At 32.3% G+C, this 20344-nt stretch overlaps 1 protein-coding gene across 6 annotated transcripts in view; it reads right to left on the reverse strand.

Moving 5' to 3' along the window:
• The window catches only part of EPHA7 (EPH receptor A7), a 168998-nt gene that overhangs the window by 17079 nt on the left and 131575 nt on the right, over positions 1 to 20344 (reverse strand). Inside the window, exons 6-11 of one of the 6 annotated variants that reach the window (XM_019663237.1) lie at positions 14286 to 14410; positions 11464 to 11632; positions 6541 to 6649; positions 5892 to 5947; positions 1435 to 1560; positions 408 to 593 (exon numbers count right to left, since the gene is read on the reverse strand). In XM_019663237.1, the coding sequence (XP_019518782.1) occupies positions 408 to 593; positions 1435 to 1560; positions 5892 to 5947; positions 6541 to 6649; positions 11464 to 11632; positions 14286 to 14410 (771 nt within the window). The other 5 variants (XM_019663234.1, XM_019663233.1, XM_019663236.1 and 2 more) reach the window with 5 other exon arrangements.

A 20344-nucleotide genomic window follows, 5' to 3' on the forward strand; every position in this document is an offset into this window, starting at 1 on the left:
TCATTAAATGTCTGTTTGGAACATGGTTACTATTCATAAAATTAAACTAAAAGTCAGTGTGTTCTTCTGACTCCTCCTTTGTGAACAAATCTCAGAGAAAATAACACTTAATATAAAATGTAAATACTTAACTGTATCACTTTTATGGCTTTTGAAGCTATGTGAAAATATCAGTCACTCTATCTATCTGATTTATTCTTTAATTCACACCCTTATTTTGATTTTTTTTTTTCCTGAGGTGGTGACACAAAAGAAGAATTATTTAGACAGTTCATACCAAGGGGCAAAAAAAACCCACATTCATTTAGAATATGCAATATGTTCATAATTTGTTTTTTTATTATGCAGGAAGTAACACTAATTTCTGACAATCCACTTGATAAATTAAAGATATAATTAATACCTACCTCTTGTAACAACCCCTTCCAAATGGACGACATTTGGGTGGTCAAACTGCCCCATGATGCTTGCTTCACATAAAAAGTCTCTCCTCTGTTTTTCCGTGTAACCAACTTTCAGAGTTTTGATGGCCACTGCGACATCTCTTTTCCCTGGAAGTTTCAAACGACCACTGCAGACTTCTCCAAACTCTCCTGAAGTAACAAAACCGGAAGGTGAATTTTAATTTCAGAAATATTTCTTCTTTCAAAACAAATGCAAATAATTCTTTAAAAGTGCTTTAAAGCTTTTCTAAATTGTTACACAAGCTAACTGTGTTTTAACTGGATTAACAAAATCTCTTTCAGAAACAAAATTTCGATTGGAAGTAAGCTGTATAATGTACACTGTCTAGTAAGCATAAGGGCACATAAGCAAATTCTAAACATTTCTATTGCTTTTACAGGTTAAGGAGCAAATGTTTCTTAAAGATTTAAAAGCCGGGAATTCATATGACTGCTAGATTAAAGGGACTTGGACCCCAAAATGTAAAATTATTATGGAAATACATTGCATATATAGGAACTAATATTCTTTTTAAGTAATTCATACATATTAACTTTCTATATGAAATTAAATAGTACAATGCTAATACCTGCACATATAAGAAAAAATATATAAAAAAAGAAAGCTTAGCAAGAAGATGATAAGTCAAGTAAGAGGAATTGTATTCCATAAAAATTCAGGAACATTCTAATTTTTTAAAGTACTAAGTCATTTCTTGAGCAATAGGCCAGAACTTAATAGCTTACAGAAGAACAGAATCTTAAAAACCCAGCAGAAGCCAAAAGATATACAGATTCTCTGTGCCACATGATTCTTTTTCACTTTTTTTCTTAAGATTTCATAAACAAGTACAGCCTCATTGCTTCCAACAGTTCAGGTAAATGCAAAAGTTCTATACTCGAGGTATAATTATGTGCCTGTCATAATGATGTATGACTTTCGATCTTGGCTAAATGGAACAGCTGAACAAGGAAGCTACAGCAGCCTTACCTGCACCAATCACACGCTCAATTTTAATACAAGAGGCATCTAGCTCCTTGGCGAATTGATGGACAGCTCTATTTGGGTCCTCATAGGTTTCAGGGTCAATGTAGGTTTTGGTGCCTGGAAATTTAACTGTAATGATGTAAGAAAGCATGACTGTGATGAAGCAAAGCACTTATTGTGCAGTCAGCCCAGGAATTTCATTATGCAGAGTGCTCCTTGGAACAGTGAACTTGCTTCCACATCACCTGATTCACAGCAGTTTTAACAGACTACTTCAGTCTGCGGGCGTATAGGTATTATCTGCAAGCTTCTATAGGTAACATAGGATCCAGCTCATAGGTTACTAACTGAATTGCTTTTCCAATAAATCAACAGAAGACATCACCAAAATTCTCTGACATGGCTTATCAGACTGGAGGTTTAATTAAATTCACTGCTATCTTGGCATAGTTCAAGCCATAGTGAGGTTTGTAATGGACTTGGAAACACATTTGTAAATCTATCAGTCAGTCAATCCATCAAATTAATACACTGGGAAAAGAAGACATTTCATATACAGGTAGCCTACTACACTAACAGCGATATTAAAAACATTTAGACATCTTACTTGTTCTTTTGATTTATTTCTTTAAAGACCAACCACTGTTGACACATACATAAAATTAATACAAGATGTGAGGGCCGCTATCACAGACTCAGAGAGAAATCTATTAAAGACACAGTTTCATTTTTACCTTGAGGGGCAATAGAGGCCAGATGTACAAAGTTTAAAGTTAGAAAATTTACAATATTCCTGGCATCTGCTAACCATGTATGACAGCAATTTGAAAGAAGAATGGTTTATATGAACTTTCAATTATAAGGCTCTGGAAGGAGGTAGCCAATATGCCTCAGAAAAGGTAGTCAAAATTTAAACAACATAGAATCATCTTATAAGTTGCAAAAGTTAAAATCTTCTTAAAATGCACCCAGAAGCATGCAGGTAACAGATAATGCTACGAGAATTTTAAATCAAATCCAGTTACAATAATGTATTCCAAATATAATCATTTGGTTGAAGACAAAGATAAGATAGATAGGCATATATTTGGTTATATTAATGCAATGAAAAGAATTACACTATATCCTCAAAAAAACTTTATTGTTTTTAACAAAGCCACTGAACAATCTTTTCATTAAATCTTACTATTTGGAGAACAATATATTTCTTTATGAATTACACTGCAGCCTAACTGTGCTTATGCCATCACATTAAATTAAAATTATATTTCAAAAATAAACACATAACAAACAAAAAGAAGCAGAATGTATAAAGGAAAATGGGATTTAAAAATCTTGATTTATTCTGCTGTAGTTGTTTATCCAAAATTGATTGTCTTAAACAATTATTGTTGCAGTTTATAAAACTGACAGATGCTCATTTGTTACTAAAGCTGAACATGAAAAAAAAACACAAGAAGAAAAGAGAGAGGCGATAGAAAGAGAAAAGAGAGAAGAAGGAGTAGAGGGAAGAGGGGGGAAAGAGAAAAAGAGAGAAGGGAAGAAAACAATAGGTTAACCTCCTAGATTGGCAGGCAGATGGAGAATGAGCCATCTTCTCCCTTTTTATGCTCTTTCTTTCATTGTTTTTTGCCTTTTTTTTTTTTTTTTGTGATAAGGGAGCTAGAGTGGAGGTAACCTTCTGCATCTCAAATGGCATCTCTGATGGTTCTTTATTCAAGCTGTCATAAAACATTTTGACAGGCCAGGGCAATTTTGGCATAAAAACATGAAATACTGCCCAGCTTCAATTCAAAGACATCGTTAGAAGAAATGGTAGGAGGAAACAAAATGTAAATTGGAATTGCTTCACTAAACTCCTCCATTGTGTTTATATCTTTAAATGTAGCACTTGGGGCAGTGGAGAGTTGAGGGTGCCTGATACAAATGATTGGATATTCTACTAAATTCAGTGCTCTAAAAGCTAGTTAAATGGTTGCTTTCATGTTTCTGTACAAATTCAATCTGGTGTCTTAGCACCTAAGAAAATTGTCTGTTTACTAAAGGAATAAAAGGACACCAACTTGTAAATAGCTGGTGACCATAGTGTTGTGTTTTACATATTTTAGATACAGTCATAAAATCAAATAAGATGCCTAGTTCTCATCGAATGATAAGAAAACATAACTTGTAAAATGGGTGATTCAAAAATATCAAGGATTTACTAGAACAGGACATGTTAAGTGCACTTTTTTTTTCATTATTCATTTAAAAATGGATGTTTTAAACTAAGAAAAAAACATTGACATAATTTCTGAATATTCTGGTTGTTGCTTATCTCAATTTAAAAGTGTGAGACTTTTTTTGTGTTTTAGTAGTTCATTTACATTTCTCATGAATGTTAAATATCCTAAAACCACAATTGATATTTTGCTCTAGGGATGAAGACTGTTCATATTTATTAAGCTGATCTTGTCTATGTTAGAAAGTAAAACATGCAGCTCTACTTTTTCAAATTATAAAGTGGATGTCAAATGTAAAAACAGCAAATGGCATCAAAATAGTAAAATTGAGGGATGACAATTAAGTGTAAGGCTACACACGTTTTAGAGAAGCCATGTTTCAATTTACCTTGTCAATTAACCTGCAAGCTAAAACCAAATACACTAAAATGTATTTGATCATTTTGGGATGTTTAAGTATACCCAATAAAAGAAAGCAAAGTGACATACTGATTAAGGCAATATTAAATGATTCTGCCATCAAATTATTCACATAGGGATGGAATCAGGGATTTCAGGAACTATAGTCTTATGTTATTCTTCTCTATACATTTTCAACTAGATATATAAATTTAAGCATTCAAGTTTTGATCCTCTTCTTCCTGTCTGGGGAAATGTTAAAAATTTTCTCTCATAGCATGAAAGAGATAAAAAAGTAACCTCCGCTTTTTCTGTCCATCCTCTGCTATAAACTGCCTGTGACACTCTCATCACTGAGGCTCGTCACAGATAAATCACTACTGGATTAGCAAAGGAAGCACCAACATTGGGAGCATTAATAACATGCTCAAATAATCCCAGAGGGGAGGCAGCTGAATCACAGGAACTTAGTCATAATCAGAGGGAGATATAAGTTTCATGAAACTTGAACCTTCTACAATTTGGGATACCCTCTTTAAGGAGAAAAAATAAAGTTTCTATATGTAGAATTGCTAGGGCTCTCCCAGGGCCTTAAAAGGGGTCTGTGAAAGTGAGGGCCCTGAAGCTTGACTTCATGATGAAGCCATTTCCGGCCACACCTTTTACTTAGTGGTTGGAATGCTACAGAGTTTTATAATCAATTTGGATATGTATTATCTAAAGTCACTTCTCTTTTGAAAACTAAAGTCAAGGTAATTGTTGGTTCAACAAATAAAAACACATTGAAAAAACTCAGGAATGATAACAACAGCATTCATAAATTGTGTCTTTAAAGAACACATTTTCTTGATTCATGCTTATATACTCTTGTGACTTTTGGATGGGTCCTAAATGTATGACAATATATTATCTTAAGATATTGTCATAATAATTTGAGAAATCACACAATAATAGGTGTAATTCTTGTGCCAATTAGGAAATTTAGCTATCCATAAAAAATTGGTAACTATTATAGCTACTAAGGGAATAAATAAATAAAATTGTTCTTAACATTTTCAAGGATTAAAAATAGGAATAATGGGCTTGGATAAGAACAACATTAATTATCAGAACTAAAATTGTTTATTGGATTTTTACTCTGGATGCACCAAGTCACAGCATTACTTACGTCTTTCATTTTTTTCACTTGCCATTGACGTTGAACAAGAACAAGATTAATGTAAATGGACATCTATTTTCTTTGGTTACCTAAACTCTCCTCTATGATTTCTAAAATGAACTTTTAAGAATCAGGCAACCCAAATCCACAGCAAAACACTGGAGGATTAAATCCTATTATTATACTTTTTATGTCTGATAAAATATCTATCAGTGATAGGCAATGCATAGACAATGTAAAGAAAGAGGCTCCTTAGCTTAGCCTTTCAAAGCAGTATCACTCACTGGGCAGAAAAAAAGGGCCTATCCTTCTAATTCAAAATGAATTCCTTAGCTAGAACATGGGCCATGCAACGTTTAACAGGTTATTGTTAGAATCATATGAAACATTTGGGCAAAGTTCGCAAAAGGAAAAATTGTGACCTAAAAGCACCATAATATCCTGCAGTTATATTAAAATCCCTTATGAGGTTACATTTCAGAATATATTTTATTTTTTTGAAATTTGTTATCATATGACTTTCATTCTAAATATATTGTCAATTGCTCTAAAGCAATACTTTGAGTTCATTATATAATTTCAAGCATGATGTATTAGGAATTTATTCATGCCAATACTAACAGAACCAGGTTTTTGTATTAATTGGGGTATATAGCAATTAAAAAAAGCCAAACACTTACAATGAAAGTAAAGCTCTTCATCTCCTTCTTGGTCAGCTTTGCTATAACCACAGTGCCTAGAAAAAAAATAAAATTTGTGTCAAACACAATAAATAATTTCACTTTATATATTTAAAATTTAGTACAATTATTTTACCTTAATTATTTCAAAACACGCTAGTTAGCGCTATAAACAAAATTGAAAAGAAACTTCCTGTCCACAGTTATAAATTCATTTAATAATACTATAGCAATTATATGATTAAAAAGAGCACAGAATATAAAGTACTTGTGTGAGACAATGTAGAAGGAACATACTTTGTACATTTAGATTTATCAATGAGTAAATATTTGCTTATAGTTTTCTTCTAGAAAACAAAAACAACAACAACAAGAACAGATTTTAAATGGCTTCTACAAACCATTAACTTAAAGAATAAATTCATCCAATAGAAATTACAACAGTCATCCTCTTAAACTTCAGGCAATAATTAAGCTCGCACTGTATTTTGACCTTCAGAGAATAACAATATTGACCTTTAATGTTTCATATCAGACAAAGAACGTTTGCATTTACGATTCTAATAATACTAAACAATAAGTAATGGGCTGATAATTCTGAAAAGTCAATACATCTTGTGATGGAGGTTAGAAGAAATTTGTGTTTTACCTTCTTCCAATAATGAAGCCGAAGACCATGAATACCAGAATGATGGTCCCTGCCACTGCAACCACTGCGATTATAATAACGGGGTTCTGTTCGCTGGACACGGCTGTAGCTGTAAACAGAGGGAACAGGCTCAGAAACACTCCATACCATGCAAGAACTTGAGAGGATAAACAAACTGTTCTCAACAAGCGATATCTATGCTGTTGAATTCACCTGTAATTTTAAATAAATGCATTGTATTGTAATGTAAATTTAAATGTTTACTTTTGTCTTTTAAAAAAGTGGTAAGGGCAAATACATTCATCTATTTTATATTCCTCAGCTATAAAAGATACCTATAAAATACCTTCTTGAGTGGGCTTAGTTGTTGGAAACTTAGTTAGAATATGAATCAAGAGATAGAGATCTTTGATCTACAATTGCTATTGAATCCCTATTTTTTCCTCAGCAAGGTATTTGATCCCTCTATGCCTGTTTTTCTGGTATGTAAAAAAGGAACCAAAATACACACTTGGCACATTTTTCAAAGCACCTTAGATGCTTTATCTCTCATATCATGAGTATAAAATAAAAATCATTATGTAATCACAGTAAATCACCATGAATTTAAAATGCACCATAATTGAGGGAAAAAAGCAGAATTAGTTGTATTAATTTGACAAAATATGCAATACACACATATGAGAGTTTGAGATTACAGAGGAGGTAGGCTATGCATGAAAGTGCAAACTTTCTGTAAGCGCTTAAAAAAAACAAACATTTCGGCATTATCTTATTGTAGACACTTCCGATGTGATGCTAAGTGATCCTTCTATGCTCTTTAAGGAGAGCCTGGATGGACCTTTCTGAGAGTCTCTTTTGGAGCAGTCTATATCTACATGTCCTTTAAAGCAGCCTCTGAGTCCAATTCTTCATCAAGTCACACGGCCTTCCCACTTCCACTTTTCCAAATTAGTGAAATTGTATGTGTAGCATAATTCACAATTGTCTTATTTTCCCCAGAGTATTATATTTTCAATTCCAGTATAAACTTCATTAAAAAAATGTAAACCAATGAAATTGTATATTCCAATAAATGACTCAGTTGCAAATATCATATAATATATAATGGCACACTAATATACCATATGTCCCCATGTATAAGATGCGCCCTTTTTTGAAAAATTTGGGGTCTAAAAACGGTGCGTCTTATACAGTAGTTGTAGATTTTTTTACTTGCATTTCCCGCTTTTTTCGCGCTTGTTTTTGCGTTCATACAATCACTGTATAAGATGCACCCAGTTTTTAAACCCCAAATTTTTCGAAAAAGGGTGTATCTTATACATGGGGAAATATGGTAGTTTGATTATTTCTGAAACAATCAATGGCTGTAATCTTTAATTCACAGCAGGATGGAAAATACTACTCCTTGCTGGTGGCAAGGGACTAGGTCTCCAGAGTAATAAATTATAGGTTACGCAGCAGAGTGTGTCTTTCCACAATAGGCAGCATAATAGTTTTTTTTGTTTGTTTGTTTTTGTTTTGACTGGCCTTCCTTAGGTTATCTATCTAGGTCTTCCTCCTCTGGACGACTCATCTCTTAATTCTGTGTGCCTATGCTAACTATAGAAAGCTTTTGTGTTGAAAAACAGTAAAAACAGCTTTGTGTAATAGTTTATGAAGGGTATTATACACACTCCTTAATTCAGCACCTGCTGATTTACTCCCCAAGGGAACTAAACAGGAAGAGAAAAAAAGAAACAACTTTTAAGCTTTATTTCTGAATTACAGCCTATTATCATTTAACAGAGAAAATATGGCTTCAAATATTTTTGTTTGTTTGGCTTAGTTTGGTTGTTTTTTGTTTTCATCTGTCTTTTTATATATATTAAGAGAGGAAAAAGAATGGAGTAGTCTGTTCTTGAAGAAGGAAAAAGTTATACACATATGAATGAATAGAAATAGTTTCCATTCAGTTGATAGGTCCCAGGGGTATAATTCTTTGCTTGTCTTATGCTCAGTTCTGCCCTTAGCTTCAGAAACACAACTCCAATGAGAAAACTGAACTCGGGTGAATGATGAATAAGAAATTGTTAATATTTATTTATACATTTTTATATATAGTCAGAGTCACACTTTCATCTTTCCATAGTCAACATTTATGGTTAATATTTTCATCTATTTCATGGATAATAAATTTTCAGTGTAATTTGTGAATGCCATAATCACCACACCACGGTTTAAAAATCATAAAATCAATAGAGATGACTCTGCATAAAAAGGGATTTTAGGTTGTATGTGCAATAGAATAATCTGTTTTATTTCTCTTTTCAAACAGTGAGTGAGTGATTTCTCTTTGGTGGCATCGTCCCTCTTGCCATCCTTCCTAGCACAGCGAGTCACTGCTTCCCGGAAACTCTAACAGCATTGGCCCATGCATTGTACCAGTACTTAATTGCATGGTCCCTATTTGTGTACAAGTTTCTCTCTTTCACTAAACTTTACACTGTGTCATGTGTCTCTGTGTATCCCTAATTCTTAGCACTGTACTTTGTGCTAAATCAAATAATTATTTCTCAAAGGGTCGTCTGGGAACCCCTGATGGCCCTCAAGAGCTCTTCTGGAGATCTGCAAGGTCAAAACATTTTCATATAACACGATGTTATTTGCCTTTTTCACTCACATATGCTCACAAGTGCACAGAATTTTTCAGAAATTATATGACATGATGATATCATCGTGATGATATCATCAGAATGACTAAGGAAATGTGTTTGTGTCCTTTTGTGTTTTAAAACTTCCCAGTTTTAATTTTAAATGCGGTGAATATTGACAGATATAATCCAAATAACCAAAGTCTCTATGGGGATCCTCAATGTTTTTTAATAGCCTACAAATGTGCTTGAGGCCAAAAAGTTTGAAACGTTTGTGCTAAATAATAAAAACTGACACTTGAGACTGTCTGTGTGCTAGGCACTGTACTTTGCACTTTCTGTGCATTAATTTATTTAATCTCAGAATACCCCTTGAGTTGGGTACTGATATTCTAGTTATTAGGGTACAGAGAAGCAGCTCATCCAAAGTCCCACAGCTGGACATGGCACAGCTCAGATGTGAAACCAGGAATATGTCTACAAGCACTGAGTGGTGCTGATAGTCTGTTTAAGTTGCTGACTGAAGTATTCATTTCTTGCTTATTTATTGAGTGACTTCTATGTGTCAAGCACTATAGTTGGCACTGGCAAGACAATAGTAAGAAAAGGAGATATGATCATTCTTTCATCAACTTTACATTCCAGTGGAAGAGAATATTCTGATGCTAAAAACTGCCAAATTCTTTTTAATGCAAAAATACATTTTTAACATTTATTTCATGTGATCATTCAGGTTCCACAATTTCAACTTAATCTCTTTGAGTCTCATTTACTTCATTTTTAAATAATAAAAATAATATGTATGAATCTCAATAAATAAATCTCAACACTCAATAAATAAAAGTTTGGAAACTTTTCAAACTTATTTTGAAACGTATTATTTTGAAAACTATATTTTGAAAATATATTCAAATATATTTTGAAAATACTTAAAAAGTTTTCAAACTTAAAGGGTTAACTGATAAAAATGTGTAGGTAAGTGTGAGATAAACAGTTTATGTTTCTAATTTAAGTTTAAACTACTCATAAAAATAGGAAAAAACACTTGAAGTGCTTTATTATGCCAAAAATCACAAAGTAATATCATGAGATCAGTCTAAGTTGAAGATGATGAGAATGCATTTAACACAAGAGAACTTTTTAAATGTTAAAATGTTTACCTTTTAAAGCTCTATAAAAATATTTTCTGAAATCAAAATAACTTTGATCAAAATTGTATTGATTTAATTTAAACTATTTTTTATTAAAAATTGAGGAAAAAATTGTATAATATTTCTTTCATTTGTTTAGAATTTCATGGGAACACTAGATTAGCAAGGAGATGAGGAGGCAACAGCTGGGTTAACCATGTGCCTGAGCAGTAACATCAGGAGGAATAAAAAATTTTGAAATACAAAAACACACCTGAGACCTCAGCTACCTGAAGAACAACCAGCAGTGGTACTCAAGCTTTTCTGAACTTGCACTCTGATGATAAACTGGGACATGCATCCTAAGATGCATCTTCTTATTTGCTATACACTATAGACTTTTGTTATGTTCCTATGTTACATTATAAAACATAAACAAAATAATAAAGAGGATTCAAGATATTGGTGATGTTTTGTTTTTAAGCTGAGTGGTAGATACAGAGATATTCCTTTAAATATACTTCCTAATATTTCATATATACTTCAGATATATTTTTTATTATGCTTGAAATATTTCACAAAAAATGAAAAAGGGAATGATTAAAATGAAAATAAATACAAGTTCTAAGATCTTTCCGAACACAATTTTTGAAATCACTGCTAAAGGGTAAGTAGCTTAAATTAACACAGGTTCTTACATATCATCTTTCTCTGGCCCACCCTGGTGTGTACATCCTGGTTTCATTTGCGATTTCTGTAAAAAAGCTGCTTTGACTGACACAACTAGAGTAAATTTATTTTCCAGTCTATAAAAACAGCTTGTGTCAATACACAATTGAACAAGTCCTGCTTCTGTTTCTAACTTCATGTTTTTTTGTTTTGTTTTTTAATAAACCCAGTATGTATTAAAGAGACTAATTTAAATTACCAGGTTCTAACATTGAAACACAGAATAGCACATTTTAAATTATTTTTCTGAATAACCTTTACAAAGTACATATATATATATATATATATATATATATACACATATATATTCACCTTTAAAAGTAAAAATTATCTTGAATCAAATTATCACCCACAGTATTAAAAAAAATATGCCAGAGTTATACAGAATAAGAATCCAAACCAAAGGTGGTAATTACCTTCAAACATTTTACCTGTAGCTTCCTCTAATGTAGCAACATCAAGCCTAGGACTGTAATTTCCATAACCAGCAGCAGTAAAAGCCCGAATCTGGAAAACGTACACTGTTCCTGGCTTCAGGTTATTGATGGAGGCGGAAGTGGACTTAGTTTTTACTGTTGAGTAGGTTCGCTCCCTTTGATCCTAGAAACAATATATAGGGGGTTATTTAATTGTGATCGCAACCTTGCAATTTGACAGCCAATTCTTGCAATTTATTTCAATTGTCTGCATTGTTTTTATAAAGGCTACACTGTACCCTGTTCAATATTGTAACACTGAATTGTTTCTAAGATAATATAAAATATAAATGTGAACACACACCTTTGTTCTACAAATTTCAAAGAGAAGTAATTTTGTTAAAACATTTCTGATGTTTTGAGCTTTTGCTTTGGTGGTAGAGGGCATGGCAGCAAGAACTATTTAGCCACTAGGGTAATCAAATGTCCTAATGCTCAAAACATGGGTACACCTATAACATCTATGGTTTAGTAGAGGTCTTTACTTCATAATGCCGTTCTCTTAATATTTTTCCTGACTGGTATTCACCAAGCAAAAAAAGAATATGGTAAAAATGAAAAAAAGCTACTAAATCAAGAAATTTAGCTAACACCACTACCATAGTGACGTTATCAATTGTTTTCATTAAAAACTGAACATCTAACAGAATAAAACCAATTTTATAATATAGTATTAAGGGAATATTTTAAATTAAAAATATCAACATGAAAGTTAAAGTATTATGTAATTTATGGTTTGATTATACATTAAAAATTACTTAGTTCAATTTCCTCATTTTTTAGATATGAAAACTGAGGCTTGCAGAGTTTAAAATGTGTTTATCATATTATCTAAAATAAAACTAAGAATGACATAAATATAAAAATTCAAGATTACAAAAATGCCAAAAAATATTCAAACGAATAAAATGTTAAAAGTTAATTGATATGACTCTAATGGGCTATTTATGAAAAAAAACTATAAAAACTACTCATCAAAATGTACAATTTTAGACAGTTTATTATTTGTTCTATAATAAATACCTGTGCTCAACTGTGTCTGGTAATAAAACTATTCACTGAAATCAGAAAATGTCAGTCTGGTTGTTTGATTTGACTTCACATTGATATTTACAAAAGTGTAAAAAATGTACATTTAAACTAGATTTAGTAAAGCTGATAAGTGATTGTCTTCATTATAATCATTCATAAAAATAATAGTTGGTATTATAAATATGTATTATCTCAAATAAAAGAACTAGACATAACTGGTATTAGGTAACATAATTATATATATATTATATATATATCACATGCTTACATATATTACAATGCAATATCATTACTCTTTTAATGATTACTTAATCTGTAAATTTAGGGAATGTAGATACATTCTGTTTCTGTCATGCAAAATAGAAAAGTAACTATTTGAACAAATTTATTCCAGAGTAAGGATTTGCAAAGTATTTTGTTGCAGGGTGAGAAACTTCACTCTCATTACTACCTAACATATTTTAAAAATTCATTTTATTGGTTTTGAAATCTGATAAAATTTCAGAAGGTACTATAACTGTTTGAGCTCATTGGAAAACAGACAAAAAACCAACATTAAAAACAAAACAAGTATTTCCTCAGAAACACATTTAATGGGACAAAAAAAAATGTATTCCCTGGTACAAAAATGAGGTATTTAAAATGTAACTTTGTCTGTGGAAGTCATGAATTCACAAAGAAAATAATGTCAAAATAAACTTAATTGGAACATTGAAACTAATCTTAAACTATCTGGTTTTTCTTCAAAGGGAAAAAAAATTATCTATTGCCAACGCACTATGTGCATTTTAATTATTTAGTCAACTTGATTCAGTCCCCAAGTTTTTCCAAAGCTTTAGGCTCCTATTTTTAAATGCTGTCTAAATGGTTAAAATGGTTACGTATATTACAGCACTTCAGCTAACTCACTTAAGTCAATAATAGTAGGACTTATTATTACCATTACTATTAATAATAGCAATAGTCCCATGCTCAAACCTTGAACCAGGTCCTCCTGTGAGGTTGAGCCTAGATAACAACGTGTGAACAGATGCACCACCCTCCCCCTCTCACCAGATGGGTCAGGAATAAATGAACTCATATGCTCAGATATATGTCACTATTTACTAAAATGTAGCCATTATGGAGATTAATGGGGCAGCCCTTGGGATTTAGCCATACTATTTTTCATGGGGAGAGGAGTATAAAGAAATGGTGGATATGATTAATATAACATATATGAAGTAAATATCAGGAGGAATTTAAAGGAGTGGAAGATCATCATTTAATTATAAAGTTCAGAGACTATTACACATTTATTGCAGACAATAATCTTATTTTTTCAAATTATTAAATTATTTGAAACCACCATCATTATCAATGAAGTCACATAAATAAAATAAATAATTAAAGGCCAAAACAGACAACCTAAAAGAAACATAAAAAAAAAGAACACATTGGGCTATGTGGTTCCTGTGGCACTAAAACATCCTACATCTAATTAGTATGATATCCAAAAATTGAATAAATAAATATACTACTAGTGGAGTATTTTCATTTGTGTAACAGAAATTTAATACACAGAAATCATAACTATAATAATGAATCAGAAATGTAGGGAGATAGTTATTAAAAATGGCTAACATTAACCATGGATTTTGAAGGACCTCCAAAGAGATGGCATAATGACCAACTTAAGTCTACAGCGCAGGAGGATGACATGAGACACACCGCACATGTACATTTCAGCTGTTCTGAGCACTTACTTTCTCGTAATACTTGATTTCATATTCGGTGATGACTCCATTGGGGTGCTCTGGTTCCTGCCAGGAAAGCTCGACACTCCGCTGCAGCACTCTCTCCTTCATTACTCCGCTCACTTGCGAGGGAGCTGTTTGGACAAGATGTGTCAATAAACAATGAGAAAATTCACTGGATGCCTCACATCAAATGTCACAACTGATCAGTCCCATGCTGTGCCAGTTTCATTAAGGTAAAAGAAAGCACCTTTTCATAGCTCACAATTCAGAAGCTAATGAATATTCAAACAGGACCTTATTATTGTTCATAAACCTTAATAGAAATTTAAATTAAAGTGCAAACAGCAGAAGATAACATTGTTCAAGTTAGTGAAAAATGGAAATGATGGGGCTGAGAATGACAATTACGTAAATGAATGCTAATTAAGGCCACAAAATATGATTTTAGATTAATCTCCAGTAATAAACTAAGTCCAAATATTTATTTCACATGCAACAGCAATATACTTTTTAAAAGAAAAAAAATAATTTAATACTGTACAAGAAAAAGTATAGGAAGTGGCTACTTTAATCTTCAATCAAAGGGATCACACTTTTTAGAAATGTTTTTGTGTTTTGTATGTGTGTGTGTGGGGGTGGGGTGTGGGGGGGTGTGTTTGTGTATTCCTAAATAATTCCAAGTAACCTTGGAAAACATTTTTTACACTTAATTCGGTCAAGGGCAAGAAAATGCTAAAGCTACTGCTATTTAAAATATATGCGTGAAAACACATACATGCACATACGTACACTTGCACATGTAATTTATACCCACATAACCTAGGCTTCAAGCTTTGATAGAAGTGATTCAAACTACAATTTTGCATTCTTTTTCTATGGAGATAATAACATGCTTAGGGTTATTTTATTCTAATTAGTGGCCTATACTCTTTCTGGTAGCTAACACCATGGAATGTAGCAACTAATTTGCTCTGTCTAATTTGCTTGGTGATGATTAACTAGTTGTCTTCTGTCTAAATGAGTAGCTGCACTGGCTTGGCTGAATTTCAGAGGGATCATTATGTTTCATGTATCATGCTCTATCTCATCCTGTAAAATATTTTCAGGCTGTTAATTTAATTTTCAGATGTCCAAATTTGTTAATAATCCTGCTTGACAGAAAAGCAATTATATGGGGCCAACGCTGTTTAAGCGAGCTTCTGATATTTATCCCTTTGGCTTTATTTTGTTTCTCCTACTTTTTAATATTTTCTTGTGTCAGTGTCTCGAGAAAATGATTTTCACTTCCTAGGCAGCTCTAAGACAAGGACATGGGAGACGCGTGACAGCCGCTTCCTCTCAGACTACTAACAAAAGCGCAACTAGGGCGGGTCAAGGGGAACAACTTTTGAGGAGATATAGCCGAAGTACTCCACACGCTGTGTTTACAGATTCAATGTGTTTCTGATATGTTTCCAATGAAGCAAATTTCTAATAAGAAATCGTGTTTTAACCACAGATTTTAAAACCTGAATATATGCAGTGAAGAACTTGTTTCTAAAGTGATTTGCCCCTCCACCCAGAACACGCTTAGCATATCTCAGCCAACTGGGATACTGGAGAGGCTAACCCCAATTAAACGTAGGATGATATTCTACTTAGCAAATAATCTCTAATAGTCTAATTGATTTAACATCATTCATAAAAAAAAGTGTTTTAACTTTAATTAGTAACAAATAGAATGCAGCATAGTTAAGAATACTGCACTAGTTAATACCATGAATTACCCCAAAAGGCTGCTGGCTTACGACATGGTGTGTGTCACTGGGGAATAGTTTATCTATCTGGAAATAGGTTAGAGAGCTAGTAGGTACCAATCTCTACATCTCCTTCAAATAATACACATAGCTTAATGTGATTTTCAGTTAAGTCAAACTATAAGACATTTTGATAACTTTCTGTCCCTAAATATTAAGGTGTAGGAGGTAGGACTGAATTCTCCAAGGTATGGAAGAGATTTGGGATATAAATGTACCTCATCTAGTTTCTGATATGTTGCAGCAAGATCTAAGTATAGAATGAGACTTGATTTCAGCAAGTTACATGATAAAATTATATTCATTATTTCATCCTGAAAAATAACTTTTACCAATAAGAATATGGTAACAGAAAATTGGGGGGAAAATATACCTAAAACACATTTGAAATATATAATATTATTTTTGAAACCCCTGTCACAGTGCAGTATACAACAACCTATTTTCTCCCTTTTGCACAAGGAGCCACGTATGTAAGTGACTGTATTCCTGATTTCCTGCATATTTCCCTTTCTAAAAATATTCATCCCTTGCTGATACTGTATCAAGCCATACATTTAAGAGGAATAGAGACAGAAGTACTGGCGCATGGCCCTTGAGAATAGATAAACTGCATGACAGGAAAAATCTTTTCCTGTCATATGTCCTTCAAATACAACATTTTGGTACAGGTAACTAATACTGTTTCCCCTGGAGTTTCAGTATCTTAGGCATAAAGGGTATATGACCCACAGGATATACAGCTTATGAACAAAAATATCTCTAAGCTAGTCAGATTCTAATAGGGTCATTATTTTCAGATAAAGTTACATGTACAAGTAAAATTGAGATTGCATAAGAAATTCTAATTTTAAAACTCAATGATTTCTATGATTATTATATTTGACATACTAATAATCGCATTGTAACAATTTTACTAAGAATACACTCACTCTCAAACCAAAATACTCAACTTACTACAATCTGAAATTCATTTTGAAAAAAAATACGTATAGAATTAAATTATATACATATTTAAGAACCAATTAGGCATTATGACATTGAATTATCATTTTCACAATTATCAAAGTGAAATAAAATATATTGTAATTGTAATTGATATGAAGCTAATAACTAGTACCCAACAATAAATTCCCTGAATATGAAAATGTAGGAAAATAAATACTAAAGAGGAACTTTTAAACATGAATTTGTAGTAGGGTTTTTAAGAAATGATTAACAGATTAATTTCTCACCTAAGTTTCTAGAAATATTAAGATTTAAAAATTAATTTCAACTGAAGAAACAGATGGAACATTTTTTGCCCTTAAACATCTTCACAGCTTATAGGACACATATATGGAGTTTGTACAAACGACAGTGAGAGATGAACTTAGGAAATTCAGAAAATGGGTTCTGTGGTTCAAAGGGGAAAATCTCAACGCACAAAAATAAAGTTGATGCAACAGAAAAGCAGCAATCTAGTAACAAGCTGGAAAGTAAATTTGTGGGCTGGATTTTTTAGTGTGAGGCTTTGAATTTAAAAATAATCAGTAAGAACGGTGGATTTATGTACAGACCTGAACCAATCAGCATTTTACAGATTTTGAGCTTTAAGCACTCATGCACAACTTATGATCTTAATCAATTTCCAATTAAAATCCAAGTACAAAAATATATTTAAATTATTAATACAAGATGGACTGTATTCATAAGGCTTGATTTTTCTTCCTAAAATGTTAAGCTTACCAATATGTGTAGAAAAATTTCCTAGCACAAAGTAGGGGGAAAAAAAGACAAGTTTAAAACATAGTGTAGTAGGTGAATGGCCCTCCAAAGGTGTCCACAGTCTAATCTCTGGACTATGTGAATGTGCATCAGTATAGGGCAGAATATACTGATTACAGTATATTCTTATCAGTATATTCTTATCCAGTATATTCTTATCAGTATATTCTTATACAGTATATTCTAATCAGTATATTATACTGATTACAGTATATTATGTGCAGAGGTAATTAAGGTTATAGACCTTACAATACAGATATTATCCTGGATTTTCCCCAGTGGGTCCAATCTAAACACACCATCCTTTAAGAGCAGAGAAATTTCTCCAGCCAGGGTCAGAGAGATGTTGCAGAACAAAAAGCCAGAGAGATGCGAAGTACAAGAGAGGATATCAACCTATCATTGCTGGAGACCATCACGTGGGAAATGAGAAGATACCCAGGCAGCGTTTAGGATCCAAGACTGGTCCTGGGTGACAGAGGCCGGGAAATAGAGACCTCAGTTCTACAAGCTAAAGGCCCTGTATCCTGACAGCAATATGAATGAGCTTGGGAGTGGATTTCCCCCAGTCTCCAGATAAGAGCCCGGCCCCGCTGACAACCTGATTTCACTCTATAAGGCTGTCAGTAGAGCATCCAGCTGAGCTCTGCTATGCCCAGAGTTCTGACCCACAGAACTGGGAGATAATAAAGGATGCTGTTTTTAAGTTTTTGTAGTAATTTTTATGGTAGCAAGAGAAAACCAATACATGTAGTAAAAAAAAAAATACTTACTGGACTATTTATGAAGTTGATGCAAAAAGGTTAGTGATAGGATAATTTAATAATGTGATATCTCAAACTTGATATTGAAATAGCATGAAGTCAAGAAATTTTGATCTTGATTGTGATTCAAAACATAATATCTTGTAGAAAATAAATCTTCATTATACATTGAAAAGAAACATTCTTTGTGGCAGAACTTCAGCGACGCTCATAAATTTGATTTTGGATTTAAAAAGTAATTTATTTATACTAGACATCATTTTTACTACACTTAAATGTTCTCACAGCATTTCAACAAAGAATGGTAAGTGGAAAAACATTATTTGTATTTCTAAAGAATGCAATGAGGTACGATGGGTCAACAAGCATGAAATGACCTTTTGCCATGCATTTCAAGTTGTTAAATCTATTGACATTTGTTAGGTTTCCACTATATGAATGCAAAAAGTTAAAATTAAGAAATCTTTAGAACGCAGTCAAATGCAAATGTGACAAGAATAGAATAATAGTCTTGCACTGAACACTTTTGTTGCTACACAGTATGGAATTCATTTTTAGAACTCTGTTGAAATCATAAATGTGTGTATTATTAGTATCTTAGTATTTTATAGCACACAACTTTTAGCTTCCTTATCTTCCCCATAGGTGTTTTATTTTTGCACTATAGAAAAAAACATAAAAATGCATACAAGTTTATTTCAAGAACAAAACACTAGATCATAAGTGTACATGATCCCGTGGTATCATGTCACATATCAATTCCATTTTGGGGGTACGTAGGAATATGTAAAAACTTCTAAAATGTGATTTCGCTAAACTTCAAATTCCTGGCTGGTAAAAAATGGGTGAGTAATAATATTATGAGCAATAAATATAAAACTTTATCTAAGAAAAAAAGTACAGGACTAAGGGCAATTGAGCCCGCAGCAATTATGAGCAATCAATTTGTAATAGATGTCTGTCAACTTATATTTGATTGGACAGAAACATGATCTGTAGCTAAAACAAACACAAAATCTCATTTTGTAATAAGTAGTTGAAAAAAATGAATGGGGACTGAATTTATCTTTTTCAAAATTAAATTATGTTATATCCATTGCTACCTATTTAACATATTAATTAGGATGATTTTTATTGAAAATGTAAAATATACAAAATAAATAAGATATATCACAGAATGGATGTCTAAATATATTTAAGCATAATTACTGACAAGGCAACTTGAATATGAGTAAAAATACGATCTAACATTTCTATAAAAAATGAATATAATATTGAACTGACAAAGTAGGAAAAACAAAATATCCTAGAATGGGGTCCCAGTCAAATAAATATTTGTAGTTAACAACAAAAGTTACTATTTCACTATTTGATCACCTAATAATGACCTTTATAATTGTTCTTTAAAGCAATAGTCACAACATCCTTGTAAAAATGATCTGACAATATCTTTCTAAGAATAAAATTTTGTTTTCTGCTATCATTAGACAATTAGCAACCGATTGTTCGAATGCTGAATGAATTACTATAGGAGTTAGCACTTCCTGGAATATCTCTAGGTAAAATGCTTTAAGGTCAAAGAGGTGAGGGTTGGAAAAGAAGACCCTTCTATATGCTGCCTTATAAGACTCGCTTCAGTTCAAAAGACACACACAGACTGAAAGTAAAGGGATGGGATAAAGATATTTCATAAAAATGAAAAAGAAAAAAAAATAGCTGGGTAGCAATATGTATGCCA

The sequence above is a fragment of the Hipposideros armiger genome, unplaced genomic scaffold (genome assembly GCF_001890085.2).
Source record: "Hipposideros armiger isolate ML-2016 unplaced genomic scaffold, ASM189008v1 scaffold_387, whole genome shotgun sequence".
NCBI lineage: Eukaryota > Metazoa > Chordata > Mammalia > Chiroptera > Hipposideridae > Hipposideros > Hipposideros armiger.